The sequence below is a fragment of the Leptonychotes weddellii genome, chromosome 3, assembly GCF_054177405.1.
Source record: "Leptonychotes weddellii isolate Sample4059 chromosome 3, ASM5417740v2, whole genome shotgun sequence".
NCBI lineage: Eukaryota > Metazoa > Chordata > Mammalia > Carnivora > Phocidae > Leptonychotes > Leptonychotes weddellii.
In genome coordinates this window covers 40,083,578-40,095,941 of record NC_138371.1, presented here as the reverse complement: position 1 = coordinate 40,095,941, position 12,364 = coordinate 40,083,578, and the positions used below count along the sequence as shown (strand labels likewise).

The following is a 12,364-nucleotide window of genomic DNA, read 5'->3' as shown; positions in this document are numbered from 1 at the left end:
CACTGAATGAATGCATGGTGATTCTTGCAGTGCTATACGTTGGTGGATATGGGAGCTTTGGTTTTTAACAATAATTGTTGCATGCCTTATATAAAGTTTCTTTCATGCAACACACAGATGCTTCATGCAGGTGGCTGCTAGGTCCACTGTTCTTTGTAGGGTTCTCTGCTATTTTTGGAAGGTCTATTGCTGTTGGTGGCCCTGACTCTGGCAGAGACACTGGGCTTGCTGTTTATCTGAGGTTTCCTTTTCTTCATGGACACATAGTTGGACTCTATTTCCCAGTCTCCCTTGCAGTTAGGTATGACCATTTGGCTAATTCTTTTCAGTGGAATGTGAGCAGAAATGATGTGTGTCACTTCTAAACGCAGACCATAAAATTTTCCATGTGCCATCCTCTCCTCCCCACTCTGCCAGCTGGATATTGGTACCCAAGGTAACCAGGTGCTGAAGATGGCAGAGTCTCTGCAGCCTGGATCCCTGAATGATGACCCATGCCCACTGGACTTCATATGATGTATGAAACCACTGAGAGTCCAAGGTTGATCTGTTACAACAGCTATCATTACCTTAACCAATACAGACTCTGCTTATTGTGAGCCCAATGGAGTTTTCTTTCTTTCTTTCTTTTTTTTTTTTTTAAGAAAGAACAGTCTCTTTTCACTAGGTTGATCTTTCAGAAGCTTTTTTTTATCCTAGCATTTGGGAGGTACCCTGAAGTAACTGAAATGTGTGCTTTGGTCCATCAATGCCTAAGGTTTGTCACAACTGATTCAGTGTGTCGGTGCTATGCGGATATTTATGTTTTGTTTAGTGAGCACAAGTCAGTGGCAGAGCAAGAAAAACAAAACAAAAAATCCTAGTTCTCTAGTACTTTGTCAGTTCTTACCCCTCCCAGCCATTATGATGTGATTTCCTCAAGCCAAGCAGCGTTTTACAAAGAGCAGCTGTCTGTTTGGGAAGAAAGGATTTTTTTTCTTGCTTATCCCTGCATTCTTCTGGGCCAAGACGGAACAATCTTGAAGTTCATGTTACAGGATCAGATAACAATGTTGAATATTATAAGATAAAGAGTTATTTGGAGCATATAAAAAACTTGGTAATATGTATGATGTGAGCTCTTTAAAGAAGGAGAAGTAGGTAGTAAGAATATACTTTTTTTTTTTCCTTTTTCTTTTATCTTTTTTTGTAGAGATAGTGGGAGCTGGGAGGGGCAGAGGGAGAAGGAAAGAAGGCATCCCAAGCAGGCTCCATGCTCAGTGCAGATCCCAGTGTGGGGCTTGATCTCATGACCCTGAGATCATGACCTGAGCTGAAGTCAAGATTGGACTCATAACCAACTGAGCCACCCAGGCACCCTGAATATACATTTTTTTAAACTGACAGATTGTTGGACATGTTTGATATTATCAAAAAACCTCTCAAAGTAGATTGTTCTATTACCTGTGTAATACTTTTAATTAATAGTTGTTATGAGGGTGTATAGTATAGTACTTAAGCACTGAAGTGCTGAACTTACATACCTTAGGTTCAAATCCTGTTCTACTACCCTGTTGTCTGTGTGACTTTGGACAAGGTACTTTAATCTCTCTGTGCCTAGTTTCCTTTTTTTGGAAAAGGAAGAAAAAATAATAATACTGGGAGGAATAAGTGAGATAAGCTATATAAAACACTTAGCACAATTCCCAGTAAACTGCTATAATATCATTAATGAAAAAAATTTAATGTTAGTCGTAATTATTTCTCATGGTTCTCGGCTATTCATATGGAGTGTATTCCCAAATAGTTAAGGTCTTGGTGGGTGGGAGGGATGGGGTGGCTGGGTGATAGACAGTGGGGAGGGTATGTGCTATGGTGAGCACTGTGAATTGTGCAAGACTGCTGAATCACAGATCTGTACCTCTGAAACAAATAATGCAATACATGCTAAGAAAAAAAAAAAGATAGTTAAGGTCTTGGCTGTAGGTGCTGTGAAGCTATCTCTGTGTTTCTGTTAGGCCTTCTAGGTAATCCTGAGGGGCCCCAGTAAAGGTAAGGAAAGACTGAGAAGCTAAGTTTCTATGACCTATGTGGTCTTTGAAAGTCATTCATCATCAGTTAACATATGGTGTTGAATTGCCACTCAAACATACACATTAAACACCTATTATGTGAGTTGGTGTTTGAATTGCCATTCACAAATACCAATAGTTTTCTGACAAGTAGCCGAGGAAGGGTTAACACATATTGCAAGGAGAGTCAGTTCAAGTACCTTTGTTACTATTATCAGTCAGCGGGTAGCATCTTTTTATTCTTAGACTGCTCCACCCAACCTAGTTATCTCATACTAAAAGGTTTAAAAAGTTGTAGCTCTAGTGTGACAACACTTTTACCCATGCCACTGAATAAATTTGCTTATTTATTTCATCATATAGAGAGTAATCATCTACTTTTTCACAGTTCTTAATAAAAAATAAAGTAGACAGAAGCATTTTCTTTTCTTAGCTTATATCTTTTACCACCCAAATCTTACAGGAAAGTTGTTTCAGGTAGCACAACTGTTAAGACTTTCTTTCTTGCCTTACAAATATGAAAAATGGTGGGGAGTTTTTAGGTTTGGAAATTGCTTTTTTATTGTTTTAAAATTAGAGGGCCAGAACCGTAGTAAAAACACTGGCAAGAGTTTCAGATAACTAATATTACTAGAAGTTTCATGGGATTTTTCAGTTTTGCTAGTTTCTTTTCTAGGAAGTAGTATGGATTCTTGTATTTACATATTTTGACATAAGGGATCTCAGAGAAACCAATTTTTAATTCTACATCTGCCCTGGAGAATATTGGAGCATAGAGGCAGAGTGGCTTTCATTCTTTTGCTTTTGGTACCAAAGAAAATTTTTTACTGTATGCTTTACTATATTTTCCTTCAGCTAATGCTCTGAGTTACTTTAAGGAATATAGTTCCCAATTATCTAATTAGTCCCAAAAAGCAGTAAGGAAACTCTAGAAATCTGACTACAGAGAATCTTTTACAACTGCCACATAATACTAGCCCCAAAATTCTAAGAATAGTTTAGAATCTTTAATAAGAATCCTGACTTAAGTCATCCTTCTGGAAGATGCTTTAATTATCTTAGAAGACTCAATGTTTTAGAAAATCCTTAGAATTTTGAAGAAAAAGAAACTCTCTTTACTGTTGGAATTATATTTGACCTGGAATTATAACAAAAATATGTTATTGTTTTGGTCACATGAATACATAGGCTGTGGACAGTCTGTACCCATGCTTTTGCTGCAGCACTCTGCTGAGCACTTGAGGGAGACCACCTGCCGACGCCCGTGGGATCTCTCTGTGAAGCTCTCTCCTCCCTGGTACTCTGCCCTCTCTGGAACTCTAGCAGCCGTGGTCTCTGCAGACTGTCGGCTGCTGCTCCTCAACTCAGTGGCTCCCCCTCTATGCCTTGCAGCTTTTAAACTCTAATCAGGCAGTAAGCTAGGGCTCCTCATTTGTTTCCCATCCATCAGAGATCACTGTCCTTGTTTTGATGTCCAGTGTCTTGGGAACTACTGTTTCATATATTGTGTCCAGTTTTTGTTTGTTTCAGAAGGAGGGCAAATCCAGTCCATCATTCCATTTCAGTCAGAAGCAGACTAATGTCAGGTTAAATCTTAAATGAATATTAATCTTATAGTTTAATTTTTCAAAACATAGGTAATGAGATGCTATTATCTCAAAATGAGATTATTTTTCAGGGAGCAAGCTCATGACTTAATCTAGGCAGAACCAGATGATTTCTTAACCCCTTCTAGCTATAAAACCTGTTGTGGCAGGATCTTTTTATTACATTTAAAGCAGTGCTCTAATAAAAGATTTAAATTCAGACAGTGCACAGTTGCTAATACCAAAATTATTTTTCATCTGTTACCTTTATCCTTCCCTCCCTCCCAACAAATGGTGAAAATATAACAAAATGGGTATTGAGGCACTGTAAATGGTCTCTACACTCTTTTGGAAAACAAATTGGAACCATATATTAAAAGGCATAAAAATTATTATATCCTTTGAATCAGTAACCTTATTTGTAGAATTATAGCCAAATAAATAATCTCAGATATGTAAAAAGCTGTATCTCTAGAAATTTTAATCATGGTGCTAATTATAATGGAAAAAATTGGAAATAATCTTAAGTCATAATGGGTGTCCAGTAAGGGGTTAAAAACCCAAAATATATAAAGAACTCCTACAACTCAACAGCAAAAACCCCCAAACAACCCAGTTCAAAAATGGGCAAAGGACTTGAACAGACATTTCTCCAAAGAAGTTACACAAATAGCCAGTGAACATATAAAAAGATTTTCAGCATCACTAGCCATTAGGGAACGCAAATCAAAACCACAATGAGATACCACTTCATACCTGTTAGGAATGCTATTATAAAAAAACATGAAAAATGACAAGTGCTGGGAAGGGTGTGGAGAAATTGGAACTGCCTCTTTTGCATTTCTCAGGGGAATGTAAAGCGGTACAGCGACTGTGGGAAGCAGGCAGCTCCTCAAAGTGTGGAACATAGTATCACCCTATGACCTAGTAATTCCACTTTTGGTGTACACACCGAACAACGGACAGCAGGGACTCAAGCAGATCCTTGAACATCCATACACGTAGCAGCAGGATTCACAATAGCCAAAAGGAGGAAACAACTGGAATGTCCATCTACAGATGAATGAATAAAATGTGTTATCTCCATGCAAGAGAATATTAAAAAGGAGGGAAATTCTGACCCATGCTACAACTTGGATGAACTCTGAGGACATTATGCTAAGTGAATAAGCCAGACACAAAAGGACAAGTACCAATTCCACTGATAAATGGTTCCACTTATAGGAGGTACCCAGAGTAGTCAGATTCAGAGAAAGTGGAATGGCGGTTTCCAGGGCCTAAGCAGAGTTATTATTTAATGGGTACAGAGTTTCAGTTTGGGAGATAAAAAAAAAAATTCTGGAGATGGATGGTTGCATCCCACTTTGAATGTACCTAATGCTACTGAACCATGCACTTAAAAATGGTTAAGATGGTAAATTTTGTTATGCATATTTTACTAGAAATCAAGTATATGTCCTTAGTATGTATGTGTGTGTAATTAAGTAAATATTTCGCACTCCAAAAAAGAGTAAACTAAGGAACGCTCATCAGACACTCCCACTCTTCTTCCTCTCCAGGAGTGACGCACGCAGCCATCTGGGCAGCATGCATCTCTTACCTCAGTGCAGCTGTTCCCCCTGAGCTGAGGACCTCTGCTCAGGGCATCCTGCAGGGCCTTCACCTGGGTCTGGGGAGAGGTTGTGGTGCCATGATCGGAGGCGTATTAGTCAATTATTTTGGTAAGAATGGCTCTCTCCTTTTCCCTTTCTTCTTTGTTGAGAACTTACACAATTTTTCAGCAGCACCTCAGTAAACACTCAAATTATTACTGAAGATTGCCGGAAGCCAAACTCCAGTATTCATATTATCTTTCTCTCTTTCATGGTAGTCGTAGTTGTAAAGCAATGTGCTTAAGTCATTACGATGATTAGAGCCAGCCCCGTAACTGTGCACACTTCTGTGACAAACAGCCTAATGGGATGCTACACAGATACCTCAAAGGAGCCAAACAAATGAAGAAACACCTGTGCTTTTGGTTTGAAGCAAGGTACCCTAAACCTGCTGATAGTAATGCTAGAGGAAAGAAAATTCATCATTATTTCAGAAAAATGTAGCTATTTGCTGCCTTTGGTAATGTCGCTGCATCTCTGATGACACAGTCTGTCTGCCCGGCCCAGCCTCCCTTGTCGGAAATACAGGGGGTGGCGTGGAGAGGAGATTATCCTGCTCAAGGAATCTGGACTGCTCAGTCATCTATGCAAGGTGGGCCCAGGGTATCTGAATTTATAGCACTATTCGAGTTCTGCTGTTCCAACTACTGATTAATAGGGCTGTTTAACAGGTAAATGGTGTTTAGGAAGAAGAGAGCACCACTGAGTTTTATGGTAAGAGGCACTCAGAGACAATCCGTTGTAAATGTAGTTTTAAAATTGGATGCATGACCAATCCAGTACCAGCACTGGGGGCTCCTGGCACTTACCAGGCCTGTTGTCCACTGTATGAAGCCACTGACTAGTCATCGTTCCCTGGTTCATCCCAAGCCCTGCTGCCTTTGCCCTGAACTTCGGCACATTGACAGTTTCGGATGAAGGCTATCTGCATTTCCTGGAATTACTCTGTATAGTGCTCTGTTTGTTTCCACAGGGGCTGCTGCGACCTTTCGAGGAATCGGCATGGCCTGCCTGGTGATCCTCCTGCTTTTTGCCCTGATCCAGTGGTTGGCAGTGCCAGATGAGGAAGAAGGTAAACCTGTCCATTCTCTTACTGGTTCCTAAGGTTGAAGCCATGGAGAATTCTATACGTACCCCTCAGAAACCCAGAGGTGGTAACAGACCTGCCTGGCTAGATTTTCTGAGTGGTGTGTATCAATGAATTTATGTGTACCACTGCTAGAGAGAAACTGTCTCCTGTGTTGAAACGAATGCTGGTCATTTTAAGTAGCTTGGGGTTTTCATGTTTTTGTTTTGTTTTGTAGTACAAGGTAGTATGGGAAGAACCGGTTTTAAATTTCTCTGGTACTCTAAAGGGATTTCAAATTTAAATCACATACATTTAACCTATACAGCAATTTTACTCCTAGGGATAGGGAGTGGTATTAATTGTTATACTTTTACATTCATTTGGGAAAAAGTATCTAAAAACTTAAATTTGAAGTTTTCCCTTAACCAGGCATGACCCTCATTAAAATTGTCATATAGAAAGGAGGTCATATCAAATATAATGTACAAGTTGAATCAACTTTTTTCTTTTTAATGAAGAAAACCAACCAGTCTTGCTTAGCTCTTGGGTCCCAGAACAAGGCTCATCTTCTTTGGTGTCCTATTCTTTTTTCTTTTTAAAGATTTTATTTATTTATTTGAGAGAGACAGAGAGAGAGCACGCATGAGCAGGGGAAAGGGGTAGAGGAAGAGGGAGAAGCAAACTCCCGGCTGAGCAGGGAGCCTGATGCGGGAACCCTGGGATCATGACCTGAACCGAAGGCAGACACTTAACCTTAACCGACTGAGCCACCCAGGTGCCCCTGGTGTCCTAGTCTTTAAGGAGCATTTGCCTCAAGCACCTTTTTCTGTTTAGGGAAAAACTAGCTTGTTACAGAAAACCCCAGAGGCAGATTTTAATGCTAACAAGTTATACAGAAAGAAAGACCAATGCTTTTTTTTCTCACTTTTTTTAAAAATCTTAAATGGATTATAGAGTGTTAGTCCATGCCTTCAGTAAAAGGCCAATAAAAACAGCTATTACTGTTTTTATGCTTATCTTTAAAAACTCAGTCCTGTAAGTGGGCCTAAGACAACATTCACGATAACCCATGCCCACAGATTAAATTATATCTAAGTGTAATGAAGAATACACTTCATAAATAAATATAAGTTAATATCTATTAATACCTATAAAGAGATCCTGGAAGATAAACATCACATCTGTTGTTCAGTACTTGCACCAAGAGGCCCTCGATACACAGTAATTTACTAATGTGGCCAAGTACACTAGAATGGGCTTATGGGATTGTCTGCTTATTTATTTTTATGTTTGTTTAAATATGTAGAAAACTCTGAAAAATGATTTAAACATGATTTTCTCTCCAGACAAGACAATGCTGGCAGAAAGGATTCCTGTTCCCTCTAGTCCTGTTCCCATAGCAACCATTGACTTGGTACAGCAACAGACAGAGGATGTCATGCCACGCATTGAGCCCAGACTTCCGCCCAGGAAAACCAAGCACCAGGAAGAACAGGAGGATGTGAACAAGCCAGCTTGGGGGGTCAGCTCCTCTCCCTGGGTGACTTTTGTCTATGCACTCTACCAAATTAAAGAGATGATGCAGCTAACAAGAGACAACCGTGCTCCTGAGATACAGCCTTTGCAGGTAAAGGTACTCCCTTAAGTGGGCTCAGCTGTGTTAATTATTCACTCAACGAGATTTATGGAAGGTCTGGTGGGCAAAACAAACATGCAGACAAATAATTTCAGTATTCTGTGACAAGTGCATTATAGAGGTATATACAAGGTTCTACAGAGGGAAAATTCTGCCTTATGGAGCTCAGTAAGGCTTCACAGAGAAGATATTTCTTGAAAGAAAGAAAATAAATCCAAGAAATTGTACTTTTCTTTAAAATTTCAGTGTTGACAGATACCAGTTCCAGTGAGAATATATGGTTCTTGCCACGGGAGACCATTATTTATTAATCTCTGTTATTCTGAAATTCTAGTGAGGACCTTATATATAATAGGACTTCAGTAAATATCTGATGAATTAATACCCTGAGCCACTGTATGAGTCTAATGGAATACTCAAATTAGTGGGAGTGTTGTTTTGCTGGTGGCCTCACATGAAAAATTGTGTTTTTTTCTCGTCCCTAGAGATATAGTCTCTCCTGAGTAGTCAGATCATGTTGATAAAACAGTATGGGTAATTGTTAACTAAAGCTATCTACTGCCTTTGGAAACGATCAAGTGTGACTTCTATGAATAGTTCAGCTAAAGTAATGAGTCTACTTCCCTGTTTATATTAATCATATCCTTTTACTTGATGAGTCATGTCAGCTCTATATCTAGAGTAGCTTCAGAGAACACATAAGACAAAAATAAAGAGTAATTTGGATAATTTCCTTTTTAGAAAATTTGAACTTCCTTAATTAAATTTATCATGACTTTGTAAACTAACATGCAATATTTCTATAATTTAAACCAAATCTGAGTCTTCCCATACTCATAATGCATCCTGGTTTATGCATGATCTTACTCATTTATCAAGATTATAAACTCACATGAATGTCCTGCTCAGTCAAAAAAAAGTCTTGGGGTGGAAGGAGCATATGAAGGATGCGAAGCAGCGAGGTGAAGCAGAAGAAGGGATAAGATCTTCTGCTTGAATAGCAGTGTTTTCATTACTTTGGGTACTCATCCTCATTTTCACGGAAGCCTATTAGGCCTACCTATTATCATTGCATTTTTTTTTTCTGGCATGTTAGGATTAATAAAAACTGGCTGGTATGGCTTAGTTATTCTTACAAATAAGAAGTCATCATATTAAGATTTCTTTACATTTTAGAATTGATCACAGAAATAAAACTTTTTCTTTGGTGGTCAGCTATTTGAAGTGATGTATACTAATTCAGAGGAAAATCTGTTTTTAAAAAAACATGTTTCCTGATTTGTATCAATCAGGACTCTGGCGATGTAGCATTTTACAGACATACTGGGGGCGGGGGTGATATGCTGGAGTATGTGTGGACTCACAGTTACTTACTATTGGTGACCTAAGTGCTTGTTTCCATTCCCCTTTTTTACACAGATGTTCTGTCTTAACTTGTAGTGTATACTTTAAATCCCAAGTATTCATCAGGACCCTTAATTTCAGGACATTCTTTTGTTGGCTTTTCTCTGAGGCTAAGAATGCCTTCCTTACTTTCTGTCAGACAGGTGCTTCCAGCTCTTGAATTCTGTTCAATTCCATGCTGCTTGCTCAGTGACTTGTCACAATGGTGGTGGCTCAGTAAATATTTGCTGATGTAAATTGTTTTCTTAGTAGTACCAGGCATTTTGGTAGTGATGTTCCTTTATCCACAAGATACATCTGCTTAAAGTGTTTGTGTTTTTCATGCGGCTTTGGCAGTTGCACATAGGAAAGGAGATGAAAGGTAAGACATTCTATCTTTATTCCTCTATTATTTGTTCCCTGAAGTTACTTCAGGATGATCTCCCCATGTTTCTTATATCTTACTTGAAGGCATATGAAAAATGTTGGATATATTTGCAAGCAGCCCTGACTACAGAACATCTTCTCTTTTTTTCCTTCCAGGGGACCAATGAGAATCGGGAAAATTCTCTAGCTGGTGGAGTCCGGCCTGTCCCATATGAGACTCACTCTGACCCATCTAGAAACCAGCCATCCCCTCAAGCAGCAGCATCTCAGACGCAGAGCAGCCCCACTCACCCCAGTGTGGACCAGCGTGTGGAGGAGAGCGAGGACCAACAGGCTCAGCCTGCCACTGGGGGACACTGAGGGCTCCCACTCATCTCACACCCTGCATGGAACCAGGCTCCTCTGCCAGGACAGAGGGAGAGTCTCCCTGAACCTAAGACATGCCTCACCTTGAGAAGCATAGCACTATATACGCTTCTAAATACCTGAACTCATCAACATGGAAACACACATACATACACAGGAGCTACAGTACATACTGGCAGAAACAGATAAACTTTCCATAATCCCACTGGAATCACAGAAGGGGAATGGGAGTTCGGTGAAGACTTCCAGTTCTTCAGTTGGTTAGGTTAAGGACTATAGGACTTCTTTGCCAGTGCAGTAAGGGTTGAAAGCAGCAGTTACACTAAGTAAGTGGAGGGAAAGGAAGTGTTTCAAGGTGAATGCTGACACAATTTCCCTCTTCTGATTATTTATTCTAATTACTTGGTTCTTAACGCAAACTGGGAAGAAATAAAATGTATCTATAATTTTGTTTCTCTTGAAGAGAACTATTTAAAAAATTACATGACATATTTAAAAAAGTAGCCAGATAAGTTACTAGCTTATATGCTTTTGTTTAAAAAAAAAAGGAAAAAGTTTCATCAGAAACTTGGCATATCTCTAGCAAATATATTTTTATATGTATATGGTATATAATGAAAATAGTCAATTCTTTGAGCAGCAAAAGCCGTATTGACTACGCAAACTAACCTGAGCTTTAAAACGCCTTTTGTTTTAAATGGGCTTTAAGACCAGAGGAGGGAATATTTCAAATAAACCAACCAATTCAGTATCCTATGGCTTGACAGACAAGGGTTTACTAAATATTAATCAATACTGTAAATAGCCTCGATCACTGTTTAACAGTTTTATAGTGATTTGGGCTCTAAGTAGCTGATGGAATTTTAAAAAAAATTACCGAATTCCTAGGGGTTTCTTTAATTAAGCAGTACTATTTACAAATAACAGTATAAGATTTAAGTGCCTGGGAGAGGGATACAATTTTTAAAAATTACACAATGGGTAAGTTTTTGTTTTGTTTTTGGTGAGGGGAAAAGGTGGTGAATAGGAAGCCAGGAATGGAAAGGATGAGAACTATATTTTCCAATGACTAAAAAAACAAATCTCAGTATATTCTTTTCCATGAAGATACTGTCAGACACTGGACAGATCAGATAGGGGTGTGCTACTGTAAATATCATAGCTACAGTCAGAACTGTGGCTGAGTGATTCATGCATAAAGCCTGCTGCTAAAAATGAAAAACTGAGGATATGAGGAAGCCTTGGGGGAGGGCTGTGGAAAAGGGAATGCTGCTTTAGCTGAATGAAGGTCAATTATGGTATGTGTAATAACTGTGAGTGAGCACAGGAGAGAGGAAAGGAAAGAACAGAGTTAAAAATGAACAACTCACCTTACCTCTGACCCTGATTAGACAGGATGAGTTGTAAACTGAGGGCTTCTCCATGACACCATACTTCTGCCCAATACTGCATCTGGGAGAAGAAATTCTATACTTGGATGTCTAGCTTTGCCACAAAACACAGCTTAAAAATAAAATAACAGAAAGAAATGGAATTAAGCAAATAGTTATTTTTGCACTTGAACTGAAAACGTACTGTACTGTAAATTATCATGACTCATTTTAAGTGACCTTTAAAATCAGATGTATTTATTATGCTTATGTAATTATAGAAATAAAGAAATGGATGACAGGCTGAACCTCACCTATGAATGTACAGTATGTGGATTTGTGAAACTGACTCTAGGAAGTCAAAAACTTATACTGTGTCTTGTGTTTACAGTTCTGATTTATTCCTTTGAAAAGCCTGCTGTTTTGGAAATGCACAGTTGACATGTTGAAATAAAAATAAATATCATTTTTAAAAATTTCTTAAATGATAAAGATGTGACCAAACAAATAAAAGCCCTTTACTCTGTAATAACTGTGACCAAATTCAACAGGCCTTTGTTATGGAACATTTACTATGAAAGCTGATTCAGTAATGCAGTACTTTCTAGACTTTTAGGGCAGACACCTTCGTGGGTTTGTGGACTTCCTGACTTTTTCTTACTGTCGCCAAAGCACCATTTGACATTTTATATTTTTAATTTTCTATTTATTTATTTCCTTTTTAAGAAGGCTCCATGCCCAACATGGGGCTTTAACTCATGAGCCTGAGATCAAGAGTCACATGCTCTACTGACTGAGCCAGCCAGGCGCCCTTTAAAAAATATGGATTCAAATTAAATTTTGAGAATTTCATAACCCCACTTG

General features: G+C 38.8%; 1 protein-coding gene across 4 annotated transcripts in view; it reads left to right on the top strand.

The window, feature by feature from the left end:
• MFSD6 (major facilitator superfamily domain containing 6) overlaps nt 1-11,976 on the top strand; it is a 68,223-nt gene extending 56,247 nt beyond the window's left edge. For 3 of the 4 annotated variants that reach the window (XM_031038383.2, XM_081813957.1, XM_006726965.3), the window contains exons 4-7: nt 5,197-5,358; nt 6,263-6,361; nt 7,705-7,985; nt 9,921-11,976. In XM_031038383.2, the coding sequence (XP_030894243.1) occupies nt 5,197-5,358; nt 6,263-6,361; nt 7,705-7,985; nt 9,921-10,124 (746 nt within the window). In that variant the 3' untranslated portion in view covers nt 10,125-11,976. Of the gene's footprint in view, nt 1-5,196; nt 5,359-6,262; nt 6,362-7,704; nt 7,986-9,734; nt 9,760-9,920 lie in introns of all 4 variants that reach the window. The other variant, XM_081813958.1, reaches the window with a different exon arrangement.
• Nucleotides 11,977-12,364: the final 388 nt, after the last annotated feature.